Genomic DNA, 27,750 nt, shown 5'->3' on the forward strand with positions numbered 1-27,750 from the left:
TGTTTGTTTTGTGTGATGTAAGGATAGAAAACTTAGGGCTGTATTCACCGGTGAAATAAAGCGCTACATAAGTGCAATTTGCTCCTTCGGTATACTACACAACTTCAGTCTGCTTAGGTAGAAACCTTTGAAACAGTCAGCGTTAAAAGTAGCTTCCGGCAATCGTCTGAGGTTTCTGTCACCTGGGGGGCCAACTATGTTTTTTTTTTTCTTAAAGGCATACGCTGACAGCGAACCAAACCACCCACAGTTACGACGCGATAACGTTACAATCCAAAATACCGAGGGGTGAAAATCTTTGGTCTTCAATTCGGTTGACATTTATTTTCACGGGCCACAGAGAATCGCTCAACATCGGGGAATCAAAACTGGCCCAAACAGCGTACTTACACAGCAACAGCAGTGAAAAAATTCTGATTGAAGTCATAACTCAGCATCAACGTGAACTGCAACAAACGAATCTTCACCGCTGAGGTGATTCATGTACGCTGCAATTATTGAGCATCCATAGTTCTTCTCCAGAGCCAGATCGAGAAGACTACCAAGCAGCAGTCCCTGATCTAGGAAATTTTATTATAGAAATCGAACCAAAAAATGTTAATGATATCTCGCTCCATGTGTTTGCAAAACACCTGTCTCTCGGTGAACATCCCCTCGTCTCGTTGTCATGAAGGCTGAAGATGAGAACCGGGCAGCGTGGTGCATTGCATGGGCATGACCTACTGAAGTACTACGACAGCGGAGCCTCGATAGCATCTGCTACGTCTGAGGAGGTGTACCAGATTTCCCCGTTCGACAAGTCCGATGGGATAGCAGCTGTAGAATCCAGGTAAGCGCAGTGAATGTCAGTAGTGTGGCAAGCAACGGTGAAAGCTCTCGCCCGTCTGGTGACGTTTCCAGACTATGCGGAGCAATGCACAAACTCGAGATTGATCTGTATTGTGACAGTGCAGCTGCAGTGCCGGGTGCCCTCATCCTGCAGCTCTGGCTGTACACGTCCAGCTCTCACGTGTTATGCCACGCTGCCGCTGAAGCGTTTCTGTCTTTCGCTTCAAGACAAGAGCCGGTTCTGGTCGACATTCACGCTTTTGCATTATTTCTAAGATTTACAGGTCATTTGAGGCACGGTACCTTTCAACTTTCTGGTTTTTTTCACCACAGTTAACAGAAGCACCGCAACAATTAGTTCAGAATGTTGAGGAAGGAGGCACTACAGAAGCTTCAACTGAGTTCTTGCAAACGGTCCGACAAACACAACGTGTTTTCTTCTAATTTTCTAAAATGCAAGCTGTTAGCATAAATGAGGAATAATTTAGAGAACGCTTCCTAACATGCGATGCAAAAAACTTGAGAGGAATGCTGTTAGAGCTTTCATAATAAGATTGCAGGGGCAACCACAGACTCACGCCCCAAGGAAGGGGGAATGAGAAAAGGGGAAAAAAAGAGGTAGGGAGACAGGCCTAAGAACAGAACAGTGACAACAATCTGAGTCTTATATATTCACTGTCAAGAACGTACGAAACTTTTCTGCTTTTTATTGAAAGAACTAATGAATAAGTAACAACACATTGCTCATAAAAATGTGAACGCATCACGGAAGGCCTGAGCAGCTTTTGGAGGCTTTAAATCGCACGGTAATTTGTAGGCACGTAGCAGTTTAAGAGGAACCCGCCGGCAACTTCATCGACCTTCTCGGTCCAATTCCACAGCCCAGGATCTCTGTCCTTCAAACAGACACGACCATTCACATACAGTAGGTTCCAGAAGCGAGGGACGCTTTATGTAAATAAATGTAGGATAAGCCAGGTAGTTGTTCGAGCTAGGAACTGATTGGTGTCATTTACAAATACATATGAACTAGATAGCTTTTGGAGAAAAACAGTAGGAACACGTTCCCGCTAGCCGTTCTCAAAACTGCTTTCATGAGGGAAGCTCTTTGTAATCGTTTTTCTTACTCTCGTCAAGCTGGAAATGTTGCGAGAAAGTGCTCGTTTTAATCATTTAGAACTGTGGCCTACAATTGCTCGCGAAACACGCTATTTGTAATTTAGGTCATCCTCTGGGAAACCATCTAATGTGTAGGATGTACAAACATTCACAGTTTTACAATCATAAAAAATAGAATTGAGCGCAGGCCAACAGTCAGGATTTTAAATGAGGAATGGAACTGCTGAGGTGAACATCATCGCTGAAGTCTCATAGCGCCTGCGTCCATGATTAGAAATAATTAAAATCGTACAGAAAGTCATCCTACTGATTTATAGGACGCGGGAATGTAACCCGGAGTAACGCCACACAGAACTGTCTGCTATGCTCCACTTTGAATGTCACCAGTATGCAATTTTCTGGCGTGTATCAGTAGCCCATTTGGCCATTGGTCACATCGCCGCTCCCGTATTTCCACTGCCATCTTTAGTCACGTTTTCTCTAAGATGAAAATTTTTTTCCGGTTTATCAAACGATTTATTTATTTATTTATTTGTTTATTTGGAGGAGGGGCGAAGGGAAGCGGAGCGCAGGAAGCGCGCAACGGGGGCCTCTCGAAAACGGCAGGGCCGGGGACGTTCTCCGGGAGCGTGATCGTCTGTCATTCCATTCGCTTCAAATGCAAAGCGATCCGTTTGAATCGGGTACGGTTATTCAACTTGTCAACGAAACCGACAACGAGGCGAAAAGGAGAAGCGCGTAACAAACTTTAATTTGAAAGGCACTTTACGTCCGTCATTCAGATCCGGAGCCCACGTGCCGAACTGTCAGAGTCCCGGCCCGGCCCTAACGAGACCCAGCCGCGTTAACGAGCGCCAGGTGCCGCGAGGCCGCGCCCGCCCGCGCACAGCTGCGCCTCGTCCGGAGCTCGGGGGCGGAACCCGTCGCAAAGCCTCTTAAGCTCCACCGGAGGCAGACGGGAGCTACGAAGCAGTTCTCCGGGTTCCTCGGCTGCGGGGACAGAGCCGGTTCTGTGTCTTCGTCCACGCGTAGCGCCGTCGGGGCTGAGAAGGTACGTGAGGGGCTGTTTTGAAATGAAATCCTGTAAACGTAACGTTACCTGTTGCTTTGTTTCAGGCTGCAGCGAGACCGCGCGCAGTAAGGATCAGCCCGACCCGGGGAGTCGCGAGGGCCGTCCAAGCCGCTGGTTTTGTGTCGGCGAAGCGCTGCCGTCGGGCTCTCCCGGTTCTTCGGAGCCGGAGTAACATCGCCGCCCGGCTTTCATCGTATGTTCGGAAGGGGCCGACGCGGGGCCGCGGCTCGTTTCCACGAGTCGCGGCGCTCTCAGCGCCCCGGGGTTTTTCGGCGGACGCCTCGGTACCTCCGGCCGTCATCGGCGGGACCGTGCGGGACCGTGTCGCTTTAGCCTGCGTGCTGCTGGGGTTGAGAAGCGACACGAAAGGTTACTAAGACTTAAGTTTATCTTATTGCAGGCGGAGCGAGGACCGCGGCGGAGCATCTCGTCGGCCCCAACCGGCGAGCGCCTGGGGTCCCCAGGTAAGCCCTCCTGCTGGGGGTTTGCGTAGTGCCGCCGCTCGGCTATCTCGGCGTCTTTCGGGTCGGCACGGTGCCGTTGCCGAGCTCTCGCACAGCTTTTTAGAGAAGCCGGCACGGGGCCGCGGCTCGTTTCCACGAGTCCCGACGCGGCGCTCTCAGCGCCCCGGGGTTTTTCGGCGGACGCTTCGGCACCTCCGGCCGTCATCGGCGGGAGCGAGCGGGACCGGACCGTGTCGCTTTAGTCTGCGTGCTGCTAGGGTTGAGAAGCGGCACGAAGGGTTGCTAAGACTTAAATTTATCTTATTGCAGGCGGAGCGAGGACCGCGGCAGAGCATCTCGTCGGTCCAACCGGCGAGCGCCTGGGGTCCCCAGGTAAGCCCTCCTGCTGGGGGTTTGCGTAGTGCCGCCGCTCGGCTATCTCGGCGTCTTTCGGGTCTGCACAGTGCTGTTTCCGAGCTCTCGCTTTTTTTTTTTTTTTTTTTTTTTTTTTTTTTTAGAGAAGCCGGCACGGGGCCGTCGCCCGGCTCCCCGAGATCGAGCACAGCTCTGCGTTGGTCTGAGCCCTTCCCGCGCCCAGCAGCGGGAGCGGGTAGGACGGGACCGCGTGTCTCCTCTTTCCTTTCCCACTGTTATGCGTAAGTTCAGGTAGACTGCCTTCCCGTCGTGGAGGTGCATTTTGTGCGACTGCAATGCTGTTGTGGATGGCGGTGTTCTTTATAGCGAAGACACTCCGGCGTGGCGACGGAGTCGCGGCTAACGCGAGGGAACCGAACGGACCGAACTCCGCCCGGGGACGAACGGAGAGCGGAGCGCTCGACGGCGCGTCAAGGTGGGAAACGTCCCCGGTCGTCATAGACTAGGACGAGGAAGCCGGTAAGACCTTCCCGCAGCTGGAATTACCCTCAGCGCTGCGGGCACTCGGTGTCACAACCTGTACGGAGCAGTACAGGTTAGGAGCCGGTGTGCCGGGAGCGATGTTTGAGGAGGGTGGCATTATCCCGGGGTGTGTTACAAGGAGTGCTGGGATTCTCTTTTCAGGTTCCCCCCGGTGAGACTGCTTCTGCCTGCTGGCTCTGCAGCTCGAGAACGGTGGTAAGTTTGCGACAGTGAGCAAGATGGGAATATTACCACTGCGGTTTGGGCTTTTTTGGATGCGTATGGGGGGGTACTCAGCAGTGGAGAGGGGCATGATGTTCTGAGAAGTGAATGCAAGAAGTTGTATGTCACATGAAGCAAGACTAACTTGCCTGTTGAGCGTCTTTCTCTGGGGCTATTTGGGCTGTGTCCAGATGCTGTGCTGTTGGTAAGCCGCTTTAGCGAAGGAGTGTGACTTGACTGCCTCTGGAAGAGCCTTTTCTATCCTTACAGCTCTGCCATTTCCATGTCCCTGCAGGACGAGGGCTGGTGGAGCTCTTTCTTGCAGGTTCAGGATCCTGGTGCCTTTCCTTTTTTTTTTTTCCCTGACAGGTAGGTGCTGTTCCTTGAGGTGAAGCTTCACTGCTTGAATTTCAGGACTGAAAGTGTGGGATTGGAGCGAGAGGTAAGAAGTATTCCCTGCGGTAGGGCTTGTGATGGTATGTTGTCTGGTTTTTTCCTGTTAGGTTGTTGAGCTGGTCTTTGGAAAGGTGCTGAGGTGGTGGAGCTGACCTGAGAGGTAGGTGTGGGGTGCTGTGTTCCTTGTAGTTTTGTTGTGTGTGGGGTGTTTGAATGTGGTGCTGCTTGCTTTGTTTGCCTTTGGGGGGTGGTAATGGGTTACTTTGGTGCTGGATGCTGTGCTGTTGGTAAGCCGCTTTAGCGAAGGAGTGTGACTTGACTGCCTCTGGAAGAGCCTTTTCTATCCTTACAGCTCTGCAATTTCCACGTCCCTGCAGGACGAGGGCTGGTGGAGCTCTTTCTTACAGGTTCAGGATCCTGCTGCCTTTCCTTTTTTTTTCCCTGACAGGTAGGTGCTGTTCCTTGAGGTGAAGCTTCCCTGCTTGAATTTCAGGACTGAAAGTGTGGGATTGGAGTGAGAGGTAAGAAGTATTCCCTGTGGTAGGGCTTGTGATGGTATGTTGTCTGTTTTTTTTCCTGTTAGGTTGTTGAGCTGGTCTTTGGAAAGGTGCTGAGGTGGTGGAGCTGACCTGAGAGGTAGGTGTGGGGTGCTGTGCTCCTTGTAGTTTTGTTGTGTGTTTGAGTGTGGTGCTGCTTGCTTAGTTTCCCTTTGGGGGGTGGTAATGGGTTACTTTGGTGCTGGATGCTGTGCTGTTGGTAAGCCGCTTTAGCGAAGGAGTGTGACTTGACTGCCTCTGGAAGAGCCTTTTCTATCCTTACAGCTCTGCAATTTCCACGTCCCTGCAGGACGAGGGCTGGTGGAGCTCTTTCTTACAGGTTCAGGATCCTGCTGCCTTTCCTTTTTTTTTCCCTGACAGGTAGGTGCTGTTCCTTGAGGTGAAGCTTCCCTGCTTGAATTTCAGGACTGAAAGTGTGGGATTGGAGTGAGAGGTAAGAAGTATTCCCTGTGGTAGGGCTTGTGATGGTATGTTGTCTGTTTTTTTTCCTGTTAGGTTGTTGAGCTGGTCTTTGGAAAGGTGCTGAGGTGGTGGAGCTGACCTGAGAGGTAGGTGTGGGGTGCTGTGCTCCTTGTAGTTTTGTTGTGTGTTTGAGTGTGGTGCTGCTTGCTTAGTTTCCCTTTGGGGGGTGGTAGTGGGTTGCTTGGGTGCTGTTTGGTTGGGTGCTGGAGGCCAGGGTTTGCACTATCTCAAAGAGATTATTTTTTTTGGGTGGGGGGTGGGTGCACTGGTCGGCATTGGAAAATTTTTGAGAGAGGGGGCCCTGCTGGGCTGTGGGAGGCTCCCCCTGAGTGGGGGGAGTGTGGGGGGAGCCCCACCTGGCTATAGGGGCTCCCCTGAGTGGGAGTGTGGGGGGAGCCCCACCTGGCTATAGGGGCTCCCCTGAGTGGGAGTGTGGGGGGAGCCCCACCTGGCTATAGGGGCTCCCCTGAGTGGGAGTGTGGGGGGAGCCCCACCTGGCTATAGGGGCTCCCCTGAGTGGGAGTGTGGGGGGAGCCCCACCTGGCTATAGGGGCTCCCCTGAGTGGGAGTGTGGGGGGAGCCCCACCTGGCTATAGGGGCTCCCCTGAGTGGGAGTGTGGGGGGAGCCCCACCTGGCTATAGGGGCTCCCCTGAGTGGGAGTGTGGGGGGAGCCCCACCTGGCTATAGGGGCTCCCCTGAGTGGGAGTGTGGGGGGAGCCCCACCTGGCTATAGGGGCTCCCCTGAGTGGGAGTGTGGGGCCATACCATACCTGGGTGCTGGAGTGGCTCCTGTGTTGTGATGTTCCTTCTAGGCTGGAAGCAAGAAGAAGGAAGCAGCTCTTCCTGGCCTTGTTCTGCCTGATAAAGTTCAGCTGGCTTCATTTCAGGTGACATCTTGAATGAGGTCTTGGTCTGTGATTTCAGTCACTACGTGCAGTCACTTAATGTGCTCTAGGAAGTGTGGGGGGTTTACCCTGTTGAAAGGGCTTGGGTAAGCAGCTTGAGGTGAAATGTTCCTGTGGTAAGTATCCATCCAAGTATATGTCTTGTCTACGCTAGGACTATTTCACATTATCAGCAACCTGAACAGACTCAGGTAGTTAGAAAGGATTAAGTTGGTGCTCTTCGTGACTGTTTTGCAAGCTATTCCTGGGGAGAAGAAGTCAAGTACACACAAAAAAATGGAAATGTTCAGGAATCCTTTCTGAGAGATCTAGAGTAAGACCAAAGCAGTCTTTACTTTCCTAGAAAATTCTTTCCTTGGGGATAAGATTTTATTTTAGTGTATTTAAGACAGCACCTCAAATAATGTTTAATTGGTGGGCAGACAACTTGGCCAGTTTTGGATTTTAAAACGGAAGTAGTAAAGATTTAGGTCATGCTTAGAAGAGATGTGTCTTTCACTTTATTTACCTTCTATATTAAGCAAAACTATGTAGGAGGACTCATAGGTAACTCAGTTCTCCTTTCCAGGTATGCCCCAAAAATTCCAGTTGCAACTCTGCTTGCTATTGGAAGCAGGTGATGATGCATTTTACTAAAAATTATCAGCTTGGTGCAGTTTTTTGAAAAGGCTGTGTATATGAAAGGCATATACCAATAAGTATGTGTAAAAATATCTATCCTAGAATGGAATGACTCGGCTTAGCTAGCTGAAGTGTTTTAAAGAATATCCGTCTGTCTTCAACTTAACTTAAAACAAAGAAAATCCTCACTCACCACAAACAGAGGGATGTGCTGCAGTCTGGCCTTGTTTCCTTGGCTGCTGGCATTAGCTTACTTAGCTCTGGAAACTAGAATGAAGAGGAAAAGCTACCGCTACTGTAATTGGCTGTTTTGCGTTGGATGTTCTGTAAGAGATTCAAGCAGGGCTTAATAAAAAAACAAGTAGTTTTGCAGTAGATAATTAGTAGAAATATAATTCAACAGAATTGCTTTACTCACCAACTGAAAACACTTTCTAGTGTTTGTATTGTTAAAGCTGAATCTCTGAATAGCAGCATCTCTTCAACTTGGTAGAGCTTCTCCAGCTTAAAGGCAAGCGTGCTATCCCGAGAGCAGAGCGGTATTGACTGTTGCACAAAAAAAATAATTCTGGTTGTATTTAAGTATGGTTCCCTACAATTTACCTTTTGGTTCCAGCTAGATAACTTCAAATAGTGCTTCTCAGAAGCCTCTGTGTCAAATCCTTGCAACTCAGTTAGTTCCTGTGAACCTTCGTCCTAAAGTGAGGCCAAATGGTAACACAAAGAACAAAAATGAATCTTATTCTGGATTTTCCTTTCTAACAAAGGGAATAAAACAGCACTTGGATGGATTTTGCCTTTGCATTGCAATTTGCACGAGTAAGAGCGCTTTTCCATCAGCGAATAGAAGGATGTCCTTCTATGACAAACCAGAAATAAGAGCGCAAGTCCTTAATTGACGTGGGCCTAGTGACAAGGAGTGGGATGACTGAGCTTTTTGGAATGTCTTACCTTTGTGCTATCTTTGATACTGAATACTGATCTCTCCTCACCCACCGTGTGAGGCAACTAGCCTCACGTGGGCATAGTAGCCTCACCTCCCCATCAACTTCCCTCCCCCCGAGCGTATGCCATGCATGCAAGTAACAGCAGTGTTTTTTTATTTAAAAATAAACTGCAAAACAACAATGGTAGTCTTTAATAGTAGTCTTTTTTTCACTTCTTTCTCTGCTTGAGTGGTTCTCGACTTGGATCCTTATTTACTTGACAGAAGCGAAAGCAGCATAAGAAGTAGGAAACGAAAGGAATGAAACAACTTGTATGGCTTAGAGTGGAAGCCATTGAAAACACCTAGTTGAGCTGGCCTCAGGGAAGTTGGGCACAGCCACTTATCTAACTGTATTTCCCAATAGATGAGATCCCAACAAAGCATAAGAAAGTAACTTCCAGGGAATTGAAATAAGCTCGCTAGTTGCTACTGCTGGGGAAGGCAGCTCTGGAGCCAGCCCGTCTGACAGCCTTTCTATTTTGTTTTTATCAGAAGTCTGAAAACATAACATAAGGTCATCAAACAAGTACGTACCTAAAGTCGCTGAACCCTCTTCTCTTACTGAGGGTGAGATAGGGGGTCACCTCAGAGGTTTTATTTAGAAGAGCTGCAGGAAGAAGTTGCTCCATTCTAAGATCATGCAATTATCAACCTGATAAAAGACAATTAATGGCCTTATCCTTAAGAACTTACTAGTCGGCATCCCACAGAGCTGAATTCCAGGTGTACATTTGCAATAGCAATTGTTCTCCCCCTCAACTTGTATTATGTATGGCACGGTTTCATGTTCTTTGGTTTTCAGTATTCCACATCAAAACATCACCTACTGGAATTAAAGTGTTAATGCTTCAACTCCAGGTACCTATCCCTTTACATAGTTAGAACAAAAAACACCTAGGAAAAATCCTTTTTGGCAGCCCAAATCAGTACCACCGTGGTACGTTCTTTGCTAGGAAAACTCTTGGCTTTAATTACCCCTTGGAGAATTCATGCCGTTACTGAGGCCCACCTGTAGCCATAGTCAAGAATTTCAGATGTTTTCATAAAGGTTAATTCACCTTTTAAGAGTTTTCAGGGATTTCTCCTAGCTGTCTGATGGATTAGCTTAGAATGACATTCTCCTACAAAACTGTCAAAAACCGAGCACTCAGGTAAGGGTTTAACAACATCATTGTGCTATCATCTGATTTTTTTCTATACTCTGCAACGCATTTACCACCTTCTTCAGGCACCCTTTATTTCCTTACAGGAAAAAAGGAAGATTCTACCTTTTAAAATGAGAAGAATTTGAATAGAAATAATCATTTGGAAACAGAAACTTCTAAATGTAACCAAACAGAAACTCTAATGTCCAGCAGCTAAGGGATTAACCACTGAAGAGAAGTTTCAGCTTCCTACTCTCCCAAGAACTTCTGCAGGATAGTTGAGCTCTTAGGTTATTAGACTCAGTAATCCCATATTGAAGTGTTAGCTTCTCTATGCGGTGCAAAAAGCCCTCAGATTGCTGGTATTTTTCTTCCTCCCCAGACCACCATAATTGCGATTCCACGTGTCTATCCTCACTGATCAGAACTTATCATTGTACTCACCACGGGCCCCAATTAACTTCACGAATGGACAACTGGCCACCTAGGAAATGATGGAAGCTACAAATCAAATCTGACCAGAAAACAGCAAAAAATGAGGCTGTTTGTTTCAGTGGCGTGCAGAAACTAATGTACTTGCACGCACTTACTCTCTGTGTCTCAGAAGCAAAGCCTTGAGTCTGTTCTCGGCTTCTGCAAGACAAGGGGAAAAAAAAATTTAGCACTTTGACCACGGTCTTCCTAACGCTGCATTAGCCAATTTCTTCTACAAGCTAAAGATAGACAGATCTACATTCTCTCTGTCTAGAAGAATACCTCATCCAGCTTGCTAGAAACCTGAGATGAGAGCCTTTTGGAGAACAATTCTTAGCCTTTTAACTGTCCTTAACCATAAAGAGGTACGTATGGCATCCCACTAAAGCACAAACCGTGTAGAAATTGGACGTCTCCACAGAGGGATCAGGTACCACTGCACTTCTTATCTGTCAAGACTTGACAGTGAATGAAACCGGTTCTCTGTAAGGTACTTATCGCTAAGCAATTCTTTATGAACGGCATATAAAATCGTCGACACAATAAACAACAAAAAAACCCTTAGGTAGAAAATGATTTCCATTTTTAAAAGCCCCGTCATTACGAAATCTGCTGAAAATAGAAAGAAAGGTCAAACACTCTCCTTGGTTGTTTTTTGTCCCCTCACACCAAGAAGGAACAAAGCCAGCCGAGCAGTGGTATTTTGGACAGGTTCTAATTCTGCAACGCTTAATATGTATGTTTCACAGCTTCCAGTTAACTCAGACAAAGGAGGCTAATTATGAAATTACTATAGAAAATACTACAGCTCTCCATTTACAGAAGGAAATGAAGATTACGTTCTCAAATGCTGAGTTATAAAGGAGCTCTTTAAGGATGCCTTTCTGAGAGCAGAAGAGATCGCCAGCCCCAGCATCAGAAGCATCAGAAGCATCAGAAGCATCAGAAGCATCAGAACACAGCGGAGAAGGCAGGAAACCAGTGCGTGACAAGAGTAATGACACGCTGGGGAAAAAAAACAAGGGAAAAGAAGGAAAAAGTAAAGGGATGCGTAACCTGGGGAGAATACAGGGATGATTACCAGGCACGCAGACACGGGTAAACTGACACGGAGATGAAACTGAACTTGGCACAAGACTCAAGAAGCCAAGGAAAGCATAATTCCTCTGATACATGAGAAGGGAGAAAAGGCAACAACAGACATAGCGAAGGCTGAAATGCTAACCAAATTCTTTGCTGGCAGTCAGGCTTCCCATATCTCTTATGTCCTTAAGCATCTAGGGAAAGGATGGGAGAGCAAAATTCCCTTCCACTGTAACAGAAGAGCAAGTCTAAGACCACTTTAAGACTCTGAATGCGTGCAAGTCTATGGTGCCTGATAACCTGCACCCCAGGTCCTGAGGGCACTGCCTGATGTAATTGCAGTGCCATTCTCCACGGTAACTGGTAAGTCACAGCTGTCAAGCAAGCCCCCCGTGACTGGAAGAACGTCACAGCAAAATGATGCTGAGCTGTAACCTTCATAAAGAACTTTAAATCTATGCCACGTCCAAACGGACCAACTGACATAACCAGGGGAGCATCCTGCACAACTCTCAATTTTCCTGGGCTTCCTTAACAAGGGTAGTTGATTTCAGAAGTCGTAAGAAAGAGTGCGTTGACAAAACTGAGAGGCTCAGGCTCAGGCTCAGGCTCAGTCAGTTCAGACGCACGCTCCTTCACATGCCCACATGAAACATGGGGAAGATTCATGACTTCTCAGAGCCTACAAAACTGTGCAGCACAAGTGCGTTTCCAGAAGATAAGCCACAGTATTCACTGGTTAGTTGACTAAGTGTTCAACTCGAGATAAACTACTCCCTTTCTTTGGCTTTACTCTACACAAGATTTAAACAAGAAAAAATATCACAATCTAAACCAACGAAAGTTACCTGATACATGTCCCCATAATTTTCAATGTCTCCACTTGCAGTCTGACATTTGCCGTCATTGAAATCCCAGGCAGAGTATGGCACAGCGGGAAAATCTCTACTCCCAGTGCTGAAATAGCTCCCGCACGTTGAGTGGGTGCCTGAGCCACCCATAGATCCGCACATGTGGTTGACAACAGCATCCACATAAATACGAACCTGGAAAGGTAGCGATTGCGATTCGGTCAGTGTTGTGATGCTGTTGAAGCATCAGCCGGAGCATTACCACATTGCTGTTAGCGTGACCTTTCCTCCACCTCCCTTTATTCTCCATTTAACCCTCCTATATTAGGAGCAGTAACTTTGCTCCACAGAGACCGCCCTTCTCACCGTATCGGTTACACATTTTCAGGCACTTACTCCCTCCAACGTTGTTGCACCTGGTCACCATGTCTCTGAATTCATTTTCACTGTCTGATCGACTGCAGATCTTGTAGCTGATGGGCTGGTATCTTTCCCACCAGGGGCCAGATCGGATTAGCAATGAAAATCTTTCCACTTTGAGGAGAAACCTGCAAATGAAAGGACGTACCTCAGTCAGAAATCATTAGTTCTCATTTCATTTTAAGTGCAATAAGGTGTGCTCAGTGCTGAGATTAGTCTATGATTTCCAGGAGATGGGCTTTGTGCCAAACCCATTCTCTCCATCCCGCAGTACAAGCTTAGGTCTGCAAGATACCCATCTTGTAGACTGGCAAAAAAATTGTCTTTTGTTGCTGGGAGCTGCCTGGATCCACTGTCCAAGGACACGTGTACGGGAGGGCTGAAGCCATATTAATTATTTTTGTGACATCCTTTGGACAGCCTATGTCTGTGTACTCAACTCAGCAAAAGGTAAAACACGGCGTTATACATGAAGTATGACAAAGAAAAGTAAGTCCCCTTACAGGTGATCTGCAGCCAAACATACAGTCGTACCAGACTGGCAGGATCTCCAGATCTGCCTGACACAACTTAGCGCTTCCATCCCTGCTTTCAACAAGGAAGTTACTTGGAGCTTACTGTCAGCATTTCTGGCTGTTTTGCTTGTTAATCAAATTCTGCAAAGCGGTTTTATTGCCTGTAGACAGGAAACTACATACCTGAACTCCACCAAACCTAATAGAGCTACATAGTGTTCACGCTCCAGTGCAGTATCAGCCCAGTGCCGTCCAAAGAGATGCACGATAGACATCCTCCCAGACTGAGTGTTGGGGTCGTACCGTGCCCTGCAAAGCCCTACAACTGCGACGAGGAGAAGGACTTGCGTGGTTCCTTCAGCATAATCAGCTGGCGATTTATACTCCTGCAAAATGACAAAGTTTCTACTGCAGCTGACAGATTTCACAGAGTTCGGTTATTGTTTGTCTAGCTAGCTAGACATCCATATTCCCATTTATTTTATCTTGAATTGCGCTGCAGCTGAAGATAAAATACCTTCTCCCAGTGTTTATACCTTATCATATACCGAGCAGTCTCTGAGCAGCACTCCCAAATTTGGGATTATATTCTTTGCTGTCATGTAAACAAAGACTTTATGAAAAGTTGGACTCTGGAAGGTGAAAGGAAATAAAGATAAGCTCAAACTCATGTATGAGTTCAATCACTCTTGTTCATTATTAGATGTATTACACAATACCTCATAAGTCCTTAAAAGCTGAATCTCACCAGTAAGTATAAACCTACGCTTTTTTTTTTTTCATTATTATTTTTAGTAGAATGTTAATCACTGTCCTTTTATTTCCAAGAATTTATGTTCATAAGCTAGTCCAATTTGTTCACCTGCTCATTTTCCTATCATAGACCCAATTTGCCAATACAAAAAATATATATATTCTCTATTTTGACTAACAGCAAATTCAGGAGAATTTAAGCACTGGGATGAAAACACATGCATGTGAAACAACAGAGTACTGCGTTTCCAGGCACTGAAAAAAGACATTTCGGTTCGCAAGTTCTCACACCGCAAACCTAAAATGCTCTTCTGCTGGCCTATGTGGACATTCACTGAAAACTACTCCACTCCATGCAAATCCTAGATATTACTGATAATAATCAAACCTATTGAATGTTAACTCCTTGAAAGCATTAGACAAATATTTCCACTCCTCAGCAATAAAGAATTGACAGTAATCAACCATCACTTTGACACCCTCATTTGCTTAGCAGTTCTTACAAGCGTAATACACCGAGATGTTGGTTGGTGCAGTATATGAGGGGGTCACGTTAGGAATTGTTTCTGCACGCTTGTTCCAACAGTGCTTTCACACAGACATATATAACATCACAGATACATTACCCACCGACAGTTGCAGCAGTTCTGCTTCCGCTTGCTTCTCTCATGCTTTGCTTCCATAACTTGCTGCTTAAGAACAAGTTGATGCGACTTCATTATTGAATAGGACACTGCTAAAATCTGAGCTCTACAGCAATCGTTTCATTTCTAAGAACAGCACATCTTTTCTCTCAAAAACGGTGCAAAGCCTTAAGATTCCTTTATTAACAAAGGGCACGTTCAAATCAGTCTACAGTATTTGCAATATTGCAGCTGATGAGCAAGAAAGAAACCTCTAACAAAGACATTTCATTTCTTCACACTGCTGAAACTGCAGAAGATGCCAAACATTCTCTTATCAAAAGCAGGGAGACAAGGACTGAGTACCGAAGGATGCTTAGCTGAAGTTAATAACTTGCTTGAAAAAGTGATCGATGTGGAGACAGTGAACCTATGCCTTTCGGTTCAATTGCTTAGCCAATAAGACTAAGACAACTGCTTTCCTCTGAGGAAGAAACACTACGCCATCTGCTGAACACACAAACGTGGCTTGACCAAAATCTATCCTCCGGCATTCTTACCGCATCGTCTCAGCGCTCACTGACAACATCGCATTACGCAACGCTTCCGGCTGACTACAGCAAAGTGCCTGCTCCGCAGTGTGTATCAGCCTTGGAAACACAACGTTCTAAATTCAACATGCACTTGGATTCTTTTCCTCCTGTTCCTTCTTTACTCTTGCGATTCTGTGATATCAGAAAAACGGTGCCGTATTGCCCTAAAACCTACCTATGGTTTTCCAACTAGTTACAACACGATAATGCAACGATCCAAAATACCGAGGGGTGAAAACCTTTGGTCTTCATTTCCGTTGTCGTTTATTTTCACTCAACATCGGGGAAACAAGCTTGGCACAAACAGAATATCTACACAGCAGCAGTGTCGCAACTTAGCAACATAACACAGGGTTCTCGTGCAAGGAAGATTCTCTTTTATTTTCCTAAGCAAGCCTTTTATATTCCAACATGCACGTTCAGTACATTCCCATTAACAATCCATTGGCTAGAAAGCAAGTTCCGTAACAAGTCTTCATAACAGCACAGAGCTTAACTTATGCATAGCTACAAAACATCCCTGTTTATTCTGTCCATCTCTCTTTCCCAGCACCTTATTACCAGCAAGTTGACATTCTACAAGGTCGAGCCAACCTCTTCTTCTTCCACGCAACAGCAAAGAAAAAAAACAACAAATGAAGTTATAACTTGGCATCAACGTGAATTGCAACAAATGGATCTTCGTCACTGTTACTAATCTGGAAATTAGCCTTGCCATCCGAGGAAACATACACCTGCTTTCCAGTACACCCACTGCCTTCCTTTTGTCCAGAAATAACGTCGCAGTAGGTACCGGCAGGCAGCCCCGTTTGCAAATCGACGTTCATATACCTACGTGAGAAGTACACTGCTTAAAGCGTGGCTTTCAAAAGAGGTATTTCAAAGTAGGCAAAGGACTGCTGAGCCCGATGCTATTCCGCTACTTGCGAGGGTGACGCAGCGCAAGGGATTTCTCGGTCTTAGGGCCTTGATTCCCCGAGCTCCCTTTTTAGCCCCTCACAACTAGAATGCAACCGTGTGAATCTAGCTCAGGCTGTAGCGGTTGGTCTCGCTGGCGGGAAAGGACAGGAGAAAATCAAAGCCTACAGACAGCTCCTACAACAGGATGCATGCGGTTAAACAGAAGTAACCCCCTAACTGGGGTCATTCAAACCATTACGGTTGCATTGGCACGACTAGATTGGCTAGGGCCAGATGAGGTAAGGGATACACTACCTTCTCCACCCGTAACCACCAAAACTTAAGCTGCTAATGCTTAGACCCCCGGGCCTTACCCTGCCCACATCCTTGGCTTCTCTAATGTGAACTCATACGTAGGTGTCCCAGAAATCACAAAATACACGAGGGAGACAATAGGAATAGAATGCTCAAAATGCTAACAAGCTGTTCTTACATCCTCACACACTCACGTCAGACACCTCACCCTCTCTTTTGACATTCTCCATTCACTTGTCTGTGCTCCCTGTCAAGGACAATCCCCCTTCGTAACACCTAAGCTATTTCAGCACTGCGGCTGAGGAACCGCACTTCTCTCCAAGGACACAGTCTCTTCCACCAACTCACCAATCGTCATTATTAAAGACAATGAAGCCTCTGTTGCCGCGACCAAAAGCTACTTGATTGCTCCCGTTGTCCCACCAGTTTGAGAAAGGCTGACCGTCTACCACGTTACGGAAGACAACCATGTTCCTGAAAATGCGAGGAAGGGCTGTCATTGTAGTTGCAGGACTTCCATGGCCACAAGGCGTGTGACCCAAGAGTCGCTGCTTTTCCTACGCTTTCCTCCCACCTTATTTGTCGCCAGCGATGTTCACAGACCCAGTCGTTGCCGCAGGTAGTGTCTGCATTGATTGTCACGGACTTCGTCGACCCATCCGAGTTACTCGGCGGTCCAACCCAGTCGTTGACATCCTTTAAACGAAAAAAGACTTTTTGAAGGGCTTACTGGCAAATGCACAGAGAGTATCCAGAGAGAGAAGTTAAATGCGGCATCCAACGTCCATCTGGCAGATCCGGCACGGGACAGAGAAATCATTCACGTTTGACACGCCAAAATCTTCAGCGCTACAAACTCACCACTCCGTTCTGGAAATATCTTGGCCAACGATAACTTGACATCACCCGCGTGAACCCGTATGGATGAGCGAGCATGAAACCAACTGCCATCTTATAAAGCCTGTCGGACAAAAAACATAACGGAACGTGGAAGAGAAACGCCGCCAAAGAACGAGCGGACCGAAAAAGAGAATAGTAAGCGTCATCGTGCAGACACCGGCAGTCCTCACCTGGCATCCCAGAAGGTAAGAATGGAAGCTCCACCTGCCCCGTGCCCCCGCTGGTTGTCGTGGTTATCCACGAAGACCAGGGCTCTGTCAGAAGGCACAAAGCCCCAGCCTTCTCCCCAGTTCCTAGAGAAAAACACAAGGACTTGATTCCGCCCCCTCATGTTATGCCTCCAGCTTATCTTACATCAGTCACGGGACGTTCTCCCTTACTTTAAGTAGGCCATCTTCTCTCCATTCCACTTGCGGATCACTGTCCCCAGTTTTGCACCGTACTTGAACTCTGTCACTCGGCCATTTCCAAAGTACTGACTGCCGGTGATTGGCTCTCCTCCCAAGTCAATTACCTGGTACATAAAAGAACATTCCTTGCTGCTAAAACACAAATGGGTAAAAAATACTGTCCTAGACATTGTTTTAAGGAAAAGCCTGTATGCGAGATAAGAACATTATTTCATTTCCTTTCAAAATTGCATTTTAGCCTTTTTTATTTTCTCTCAGCATGGCTGCGAGCTTTTTCTCATTTTCCTTCTCAGTTTCCTTACTGTGACCAATCAGTACTGTATTATTACAGCCTGGGCAGTATAAACATTCGTCATTTACCAATGCCTCTTATTTCAGCACATAGAATCGCAAGCCCATTTCTCATTTACCTAATGTAGCTAAAGAACATTTCACTAGTGGCATCAGATCTTATAGGTCACACACTTTTAATAAAATTTATGGAGCAACTTTAGTTTCTGCAGACCTTTATCTTTCTTTTAGCCCTTCGTACGATTAGTTACTCAAACATAATTAAAAAAAAATTCTGAAGTGTCCAATTCACGCTGCCTATGCGGTTTCAGACCATCATCATAACTTATACCTTCTGTTACAGTTTAGGCACTCGGAATTTAAAATTCAGAGTCTAATTTAATTTTATTTTTTTAATCAACTCAATTTTTACATTTACTTCAGTAAACTGTCATTGTTGTAAATAACATCTCAAATTAAATTTCCCAGTTAATTATCTCCAGGAGGTCTGAAACAATTGAGGCATTTTTCATGTCAACAATCACTTGCAGTCACATTAGATATTTCAAATTATGATTGTTAAACCTTGACATCATTTTATATCGAAGCAGGGTGCTCAGAACTATCAGAAGCAAAACACCCTTAAGTTGCTAGACTGAGCGTATGCTGCTGCTATATAAACACATAAAGTATGTGCACATAAAGTAAAATTAAGAAAATAAAGATTACTTCCTGATAAATGAAAGGCTTAGCTCCTGCAGAAAACCATGTCGTATTTAGATCTTTCAGCTCATCTAAAATTGCCTTCACATCCCCTGGCCACATATGTTTGGCAGCATCAATGCGGAACCCAGCTACACCGATGTCAATGAGGTAATTCATGTACTCTGCAATTTTGGAGCGCACGTAGTTCTTTTCCAGGGCCAAATCAAGAAGATTAACTAAGCGGCAGTTTCGGACCTGTATAAAAATTCTAAAATTAAACATTTTTCCATAGTAAACTAAACAGACTATTCTGCATACATCTCTTTCAATTTCTCTGTCTACATTATAATGCCAAAAGAAAACCTTCATTAGTCATTATTCACAATGCACATCTTACACCTTCGACAGTAACATGCACAGTTGTTTTGGACAGTTTTCTACATATGAAGAGCATTTCAGAAATCCTCAATTGCCCAACACATGTGGTCAGCGATAAAGGAATGTATCAGAGAGGCACACACTAAATCCCTAATTAATTTCTTAATACAAGTATAGGGCAAAGATATATTATTTTTGCTCCAGTATATTAATATGCAGACTCATTACTATTTCAAGCGCACTCATTAATTCTGTGATACAGGAAAGGATTTTTAGAAATGATATTTCAAAACTGGGAAATATACCGAATCATAAAGCCATACAAAAAAAATGAACTTGTTTTCTCACACCCCATCTGCTTTGATGTCCTGTAAATAAAAAATGACGGGCATAGATTTTCATCAAACTAATAGTTTAGAGAAGCATTTCTGTATATTCAATGTGTATTCAGTAAATCTCATGCTGGATTTCCATAGCTATGCATACATCTGTCTGGAGACAGCAAAGTACATCAGTCTGTGTCGCAACCTGTACTAAAGAACTGGCAATACAGATGATCCTTTGGAGCTGCTCAAGATCGCAGGGATGTTCAATGCCTCCCACCCTCCTACAGTTTCCTCAATATCCCTTGACCCTAAACTTAGATTCAGGAGTAATAAATTACGCTGAAAAGGCATAAGATGCTGTTAAAAAACAAAAACAAAAACAAAAAACAAAAAAAATCCAGTTATTTATAAAATTGCATTAAATGCTAATCTCTTTCTTTTGAAATTGAGACCAAAGAAAACTTCCAAATTAGAGCAAGATGCAAACAGTAACTCTTACTTTTTAAAAAACATAGTAAACCAAAGAATTCCTAAATAGATCTTATGATCTTTAAAACTGTCTTTATAAAGTACCTAAGCACATAACTTAAATCTGAAAGCGAGTCTAAACTGCCTCGAGTAGAACTATCCCTTAGCTCTGGATAAAGAAGCGGAATTCATATCAATAATGCTAACCTCTATTGTCATCAATTAGGATGGCTTTCTGTGAGCTTAGTTTTATTCTTCTGCACAACATCTGGCAGTAAAGAGGAACAAAGAAGAAACAGCCCAAGAACGCATAGACGCAAAAGCGTGTTACTAGTTGTAAGTTTACCTGAGGCGCATCTTGATAATCCTCAATGTCTCCACTTCTGGTTTTACACTTAGCATCATTAAAATCCCAGGCAGAATATGGCACAGCTGGAAAATCTTCACTCTCAGCATTGAAATAGCTTCCACAAGTAGAATGATTGCCAACACCAGCATTACCTCCACACATGTGGTTTACTACTGCATCTGCATAAACATATACCTAGAGAATAATACTTGAATTTCAATTTAAGAACACTCCTTCCCGCAGCACCACTATCTGAATAACATTCTCTTCCTCTTATCTCCTGCTGTATCTCTCTACTTCCGCTGGCCTCCTTCCCCCAACATTTTAAGATACTTTTATTTAAGCAGCGGCGATACAACACGCATCTCAGTGAATTGAAAAAAATCTTTAGTCCACTGATACCACACCTTCTAAATTACCCCGTGTCTATATCCTTTCACTGCTAACACCAGAATGTTTTCTATGCGCTTACACCAACATTGTTGCACCTGGTCACCATGTCTCTAAATTCAGTTTCATTCCCCGATCGTGTGCAGAGTTTGTAGCTGACTGGCTGGTATCTTTCCCACCACGGATGCGAGGGATCAGCAATGACGAGATTTTCATTTGGAGGCGAAATCTGTGAATAAGATGGTACCAGCACTGTTTTCGATATGTTTTCACAGTATTGTTAGAGTAAGAACGTGAAAAACAAAGATCAGATCGGTCCCTTTAATGAAAGCTGATTGCAGTACATAACCTACATAGTTTCTTAGTACACCGTACTTAAAACTGTAGCGGGCTACAATTGAAAGACTTAGGCCCAGACATTCAGTAGTTGAAAACATTCTCTAAAATTGACATCCATGGATATCGACAGATCCTAATCATTTTTGAGAATGCCAACCTCACGGACCAAAAGAATCATGTAAAAGACGATGGATCGGGGCAGTAGACAAAGCCCAAAACCAGGAAGGAACAGACTGCAGAATATCTGGTAACATCACTCCACTAAAATTCATCGGACTTCACATGCAAATCTGCATCTGAAAAAACCTTTCATTCTGAGATCCTGCCAAAATAAGGATTTAAAAGATATCCAAATATATATTGCAGTCTGAGAAATAGTTTAAAATCAATTAGATCCACGTGTCTGGAAAGAAGGTTGCATTATTTTAAAATTATGTGAAAGCCAGTTCTCAAGCTCCTGGGTTACCAGAAATAAGCAGACCTTTGCAGCATTCTCTCACCGAACAAACGAATAGATGCAGTTTAATTACTGGCTGCTCTCTACCCATAATACCCCATCCATCCAGCGCTACTAGTTCCACAGGAGCACGCGTCTGTTCTTCAGATGTCACAGATTCTCGTCAACACACCTCCACCAGAACTTGTGCTCGGTTCATTTCTGCTTGCTCACCAAGTTCCTGCCAAGCACGGTCTTTTAATGGCTCGCTCTGACGTGCTTTACAGAGAGAAACCTGGCAGTCTGGGTGAACCCAGTTAGCAGCCTTTTATGCTTATCCACTTATTTCTAACCTTCACCACTCTTCAGGAATGCTTTTTGTAAATCATACTTTCTAGTAGACTGTTCATCTAGTTCTTAAAGGACTTCCCTTGATTTAAATAATATCAAGCAGATAAACATACATCATTCAAAACAATAAGAAAAGATTTAGTCAGCAGTAAGGAGTTCTAATTCATCCAAACGTAATAGCACAGAGAGAAAACACGTGCTTTGGAGTGATTAAACAAATTTACTCTTAAATGATGCAGCTGAGGAATATACCTGTCAGCATTTACAATTAACAATCTCTGTTTTTTTCCTTATAACCTGTCCTTGGGTGAACTGAACATTTTAATCTGAGAAGCATTCATCTACAAAGCAATTTTACTACCTACCTACAGGAATATACATACCTGAACTCCTCCAAACCCATGAGGAGCTAAATAGCGCTCACACTCCAGAGCAATATCAGCCCAGCGCCATTCAAAGAGATGCACAATAGACGTTCTCCCGGGCTGAGTGTTGGGATTGTACTGTGCCCAGCAAAGCCCCACAATGAACAGAAGAAAATAGACGCCCATGGTGTGTTCTGTGATCAGCTAAGCTCTTCGTGCCTCATATTTATTTTCCTGCAAGAGGGTAAAGTGCACGTTACAAAACAGGCTAAAACTAAAACTAAAAAACAGTTTACTTTTCAGTGGTAAACTCTGGCATCATATTTATTTTTACTTACCATTCTGTTTGAGAACTGGTTTTACCTAAGCCATACTGATTTGAAGAAGTAGGCTACAATATATTTTGTAACACATTTTTAGAAATAGCTGTTTTGAAAAAGTAGAAAAATCAAAAATTTTAATAGTGAATTTTCAGAAATATAGTTGTTGAATTGTAATATGTGATTAATTCTTGCTTGCAAAACCATAATAGCTTTTAGATGTTGCAAATAGTTATGAATGTGAATTCAGTTATGAATGAATTACAGACTAGAAAGCATGTTGTAAGGCTATTCTATTTTGACAAGAGACCCTCAGCACATGAAACACAATAACAAAAGCCAGGGCCTCCACGCAAGGCTGAATTCTCTCATTCTAGGATTAGGTGAGATACAAAAGGCAGACATCAAGAAGCTCCCCTCTTTTCTCCTTAACTTACAGACATAGTTAAAACACTGGTTAACACCCCAGTATACATCATTAAAAGACAGGTTGCCAAACTTATCTCTATCCAAGGACAAGTCCATAAATAATGGCCAAGTGAGCAAATGTTACAATTTTGGTACCTATAGTTTTCTTATAGTAGGCATTCTCCTACTGAGCATACGTCAATGAAGAAAATTCATCTAAGAGAAGAGCAAGGAAGATCACCAGATGAAGTAAAAGGCTGTCGGGTTGGACTGTCATGATGCTAAAAGGACACTAGACAAGACTGGAAACTGCATAAATCACTATCTGAGATAGGCACATATATGTTAACTGTCTCACGTGTAATTGATGAATATATACCATCTGTGGAAACGTAATAAAGTTTGAATCATGTAATCTCTGAAGCACTTACAGTGGAAATATCCCCAGTGTTTCCCGGCGCTGCTAATAAAGAATACCCGACTCGGTGGTAATAAAACTTTGCTGCTAAGTTTCTATGCATCGATTTCGTTGATTTAGTATCAATTTCACATATTTAACAGTAACTCCATTTTTCTGAAGATAAAATTTAGATATTGTCTGATATAAGCCGTCTCCAGTGTGCAACAGATTTCTATTAGTATAAAGCTGAAACCAACCACAACTGGCAAGGGAATTGCTTACGTGGAATGAAATTAGCATTTCATTTTCTATTTTAATGTACAGTATTCTGTATCACTACTTATTCCTGTGAGGGATCTTTTTTCACACTGTGCTTATTTAGAAAGGACTCGAAGAAGAGGTAAGTTCCTTAGAGTTGCCAAGAAAACCCAAATATTTTTGATTTTCTCCAGTTGTCTGGGGAGTCAGACCCCATAGCATATCTATGCCCAAGATGCACTCTGGAAGTGGGGCAACAGACACTTTATATTCCCGGGGCAGGAGATGCTCAACCCCCAGTTTCAACCACGTTTGGGTGACAGGAATAGTCCGTCCTCCAGAATCACTGATCGTTACTCTGTTTCCTTGGAATTTAGTCAGAACACCATAAATGACTGAAGTTTCCATGCTGATGTCAGCCAATGCCATAACCTGTCGTACACTTCTTCAGGACCAAGAAATCATTAATTTGACGTATGGCCTCCAGTCCCGTTTGGAGGCCCTCATTACAGGGGAACTAACATTCTCTGTCACACCATAAACTGCCCAACAGCCAGGTCTTTTTACTCAGGTGGCACTGGTATCGTGGCTCAAGTCACCCGAAGAGACTCTTCCCCCCCTTTACTAAGGACCGTAAAGTCCTCTATGTTCCAAGTTCTTACTGGTATTTGTTTAATTATTCGTATCCCTGCTCTTTTGGGAGTACTTCGAAATTTCTGATCGTCTCATAACTGTTTCTATAATTGTAATAAAGCATGATTAGGTTGCTGGCAGGTATACCCCAGCCCATGTAAGATCAATGAATATTTGTTTCCAGGACACCCGTATGGGGCCCAATCGAGGTTTCCGTGGGGAAGCCTTCCTGGTCTTAATGACTGGGAGTATCTCAGCTCCTTCCACCACCCTAACATTACGTCTTGTTCTTAGGTGCTCTGTCTCCGCCAGATTAGCTGCCAACTGGACAGCCTGCTGGACAATGGCCTCTGAGACCACAGGGGTTCAATACAGATGCTAAAGTATCCCACCCATAAAGGTGAGAGGGTGCCTGTTGTAAAATCAAATCCCTCATCCTTGCTGAAAATTTTGCCAAACCCGGGTTTTCAATCGCCTCCTTGTGTACTGCCTCCCTCATGACCAATTCACAGATATATTTGAAGGTCCTTCCTGGAGGCCATAAATGCCCACATGTGCCCAATGGTATATCGGCCTTATCAGGCCAAGTAACACACAGGCCGCCATTAACCAATCTACTAACGAATGGTTTTCGTCCTGGTGTTGTACGGTGGCATATAATCCCTGTCTAAGGGCATGGTGTGAGGTGATAGGTGTCAGTTTAGAAATTTCTGGTCCATTAACTACACCACTTTCTGCCCCCCAAGTCCCATAATCTTAAAAGCTAAGTTGGTATTCCCTAGGCTTTTATCAAATTCGCTGTACTAAGTCCATTAATTCAGACGCTGTATAGGGATGGGCTGTCACATGCAGATGATTTCGAGTAGTGGGCCACTGATCGGGGCACACCTGTCGGTCTATCTTGTGCTTTCTTTGGTTTTTTTTTGTTATTGTAGGTTGGATCTCAAAGCAGTCCATCTCAGGTGAAACTCTGAGATCAGATCTTGAAACTTTGTTATTTCAATCATCTAGGTCCGCTGAGTTAGGAGCCCGGGTATTTTCTAATGCAATGTTTGGGACTTGTTTTATAGGGAAAGCCAAGCTTGATTTCCTTCCCATTAACATGCCAAGCTGCTGTTCTAACTTCTCAGTGCTATCACATAGCAATTGATTTTCATTCTCTAACGTGTTATTTGAAAGTTCTGATTAATTCAATGCATCTAATAATGCCCATGTGGATGCAGCTAGCTGTCGCTCTTTTGTGATCAAAATGTCTTTATGTAATCCATGGAAATTATCTGCTATGTGGGATTGGGAAGAAACGTTTCCACGAACCTGCAGGGGACCCCATTTTTCAGTTATGACCACAAGCTTGTAATGGTGATCCCAGAAATCCTGGGATGTGTCCTGGTATAGTTTTCTCTAGGAAGGTAATGTTCTCCCCTTTAAAGATATTCCATACATTTTTAGCACAGCTGGTTCACCAAACGTAACAATCCAAAAGTTCAGCATGATGGAAAGGTGATACAAGAGGTTTAATAACAGAGGTTCTAACGCAATAGAAAAGTGTTACAAAGGAAAGAAAAAGGACTGCTCACCCATCCCAGAAGATCTACGTTCATAAGGGAGAACTCCGCAAAGGAAGGATCTCCAGAAAGAGATCTTTCCCCAGTGGCAGTCAGCCCTTAAATGAGGCTTAAGAGACGTGCAGCCAGGCTCCACCCCCTTGCCATGGCACACGTGAACTGCCTTCACCTGTGCTCTCAGGGCTGACCGGGTCCTTTCCTCAGGTGCTCAATCAGTGCCTCAGGCTGTGACTCAGTTAGCATGCAACTCAGAAACAATTTAAGGCAAGAAGGGAGTAAGGAGATTCCTCATCACTTCCACATGGAAACTAAATGCTTCAGTGAATGCTTAAACATGAGCATGTGTCCCTCTGGTTTGCCACATGCTTTTTTTCTTAATTTAATTCGCGTTTGAGAATGCACCCCTGAAAACTTTGACCTACAATAATACAGATATCCAAACAACATTTAATTAAAAAATCTTATACTATCTCTTAAAAAACAAAACAAAACAAAAAAAACAACCTTTCTCTCTCATATTCTTATTTCACAGAAAGGAAGATACACAGCTCTCAGCAGAGCTGCACTCTCTGGAGCACATTCAAGCACAAAATAGCCTGTTGCTATCAGCTGCCACTGTACCCTACAGGCAGCCAGAGTTATTTCAGACTGATAAATTTAGCTTGATCTGCTGCTTGCAAATGAATTGTTTATTTACAGTTCTTTGGTAGAGCATGCAGGTAAGTTCCAGCCATAAGCAGCTGTTCTGTATTGTTTCCATCACTGTGAAAGAATGCTCCTTTGTCCCAGTACATCCATTAACAGAAAATAAGCCAGGAAAGTTTGGTCTTCTCTGATGAAAAATGTCGTTTACCAGATTGGTGGTGTTTACTTACAGAAATATGTCCCAGTCACAGTTTTGTTATTGGGTTTTTGAGCAGGATTTTACCCCCTTGCCACATGCTTTGATTTTTGTTTGTTTTCTACATCAGAGCATATCCTGATCAGAACAGTGTTGCTACACTTTTACACAAAACACAACCAGGTCATAAGTTCACAGCTCTGTGCTTTCATGTTTTCTGTTTGAGAGCACCTACATTATGACCAGCAAAATAGCCACTGAGTTTTACTGGCAGGGAAACAGACCCACGCCTTCGGTTGCTCAAAGTAAATAAGAAAATCACGTGTCAGATAAATTACACATGGCAGTCAGAACAACATATTTTGACCCATCAGGCCTTATACTTAAGGAGAAGACTAAATGCAGGGACTCATTTCTTTGAAATAAGGCTTACAGCTGCTCCAGCACAATAAGACAAGGACCGCATTGAAATCTCCAACGCGCTCAGAAGGTTCTAACTTCAAAACAGTTCTTTTCCACAATTCAAAAGGTCCGCATTGCCAGCGGAAAGGAGAGCAGAGCTGACTGCAATTCAGCGAACACGGAGGGAGCTGATCCCACACCTGGTTCCCTGCTCAGCCTGCAGTACAAAACTCCAACTGTTATTCTCCAAAATAACACAAACGATAACAGCCAAAAATAAGCTTGTAAAAAGAATAGTAAAAAGCATAGGGAGGATATTAAGTTAGCACTGCACGTTTTAATCGCTGTGCTTCGCACCCGGCACCACCTATTCAGTGAATAACACCACATACCGCGGCATGATCAAAACCAATTTCTCAGCAGCCGTGACGTTCCTACAGTTTAAAACAGGGGTACGTCGGCGTTACAGAAGTTACTGCAGCGCTACGCTTATCTTTAAGCATTGGACTTGCTCCCGAGTTCAAAGCAAGGCTCAATTTAAGCACCGTTTCTTCAGCAGCCCCAGCAGGAGCGGGCAGGGCGCCCGCAGCTCAGCGCGGAGGAGTCGGCGCAGCTTCACCGCAGCGAACCAACCCCGCTCCGTGCCGACCACGTGCCAGCACGGCGAGATCTGATCCGTAACAGCTAACGTGCCACAGAAACCGCACGTTTTTACCTTTCATTGGTTTTGTTCCGGGGCTTTTGTTTATTTATTTATTTGCGGTGAGAAAAACAATACGTTGAAGCCAAAAATATTTTCAGCCTGAAATCCACGAAGCAATTAAGGAACAAGAAGATAAACACCAAAACCAGCCAGCCGGAAAAATAGCAGCCACCCCCCAGCTTCCCCGCGGTGCTTACCGGGCCGTACAGCCGGGTCGCCGCAGCTCCGCGCAGCGCCGGACGCCGCTCCCACGCGCGCTCCCGCTGGGCTCACGGCGCTGCTCCCGGCAGCCGCGCGACGCCGCCCCTCACGCGCCTCTCCGAGCGGCCGGAGCGCCGAGCCGTGCGCGT

At 44.7% G+C, this 27,750-nt stretch overlaps 2 protein-coding genes and 1 long non-coding RNA gene across 7 annotated transcripts; 2 read left to right on the plus strand and 1 right to left on the minus strand.

Annotated features, from left to right (window-relative positions):
- Positions 1–678: 678 nt before the first annotated feature.
- Positions 679–2,851, plus strand: LOC149916827 (uncharacterized). The gene is made up of 3 exons (XM_090146226.1): positions 679–829; positions 2,494–2,630; positions 2,730–2,851. The coding sequence occupies exons 1-3, from the start codon at positions 681–683 to the stop codon at positions 2,774–2,776; spliced, it is 333 nt and encodes a 110-aa protein (XP_090002352.1). The 5' UTR covers positions 679–680; the 3' UTR covers positions 2,777–2,851.
- A 1,366-nt stretch (positions 2,852–4,217) lies between these two features.
- On the plus strand, positions 4,218–6,935 carry LOC149916828 (uncharacterized). 2 transcript variants are annotated; one of them, XR_016469171.1, is made up of 5 exons: positions 4,218–4,356; positions 4,522–4,575; positions 4,951–5,613; positions 5,895–6,082; positions 6,810–6,935. It is a non-coding gene; the product is annotated as an uncharacterized LOC149916828 (long non-coding RNA). The 2 variants fall into 2 exon arrangements; XR_016469170.1 differs by having other exon boundaries at positions 4,349–4,432.
- Positions 6,936–12,470: 5,535 nt separating this feature from the next.
- LOC116243469 (pancreatic alpha-amylase) lies at positions 12,471–27,750 on the minus strand. Of its 4 annotated transcripts, XR_016469168.1 has the most exons (13): positions 27,598–27,750; positions 21,889–22,104; positions 20,462–20,608; positions 19,987–20,184; positions 18,493–18,723; positions 17,464–17,597; positions 17,254–17,376; positions 17,045–17,144; positions 16,758–16,879; positions 16,532–16,657; positions 14,383–14,441; positions 13,183–13,385; positions 12,471–12,612 (listed from the first exon to the last, which is right to left on the minus strand). XR_016469168.1 is itself a non-coding variant. In XM_090146225.1 (12 exons), the coding sequence occupies exons 2-12, from the start codon at positions 22,054–22,056 to the stop codon at positions 13,378–13,380; spliced, it is 1,416 nt and encodes a 471-aa protein (XP_090002351.1). In that variant the 5' UTR covers positions 22,057–22,104; positions 27,598–27,750; the 3' UTR covers positions 12,660–13,377. The 4 variants fall into 4 exon arrangements, 3 of the variants coding, with proteins under 3 accessions (XP_090002351.1, XP_031470561.2, XP_031470560.2); XM_090146225.1 differs by lacking the exon at positions 12,471–12,612 and having other exon boundaries at positions 12,660–13,385; XM_031614700.2 differs by lacking the exons at positions 12,471–12,612; positions 13,183–13,385; positions 14,383–14,441 and adding an exon at positions 14,537–15,799.

The sequence above is a fragment of the Phasianus colchicus genome, chromosome 9 (genome assembly GCF_987193195.1).
Source record: "Phasianus colchicus chromosome 9, bPhaCol1.hap1.1, whole genome shotgun sequence".
NCBI classification, from domain to species: domain Eukaryota; kingdom Metazoa; phylum Chordata; class Aves; order Galliformes; family Phasianidae; genus Phasianus; species Phasianus colchicus.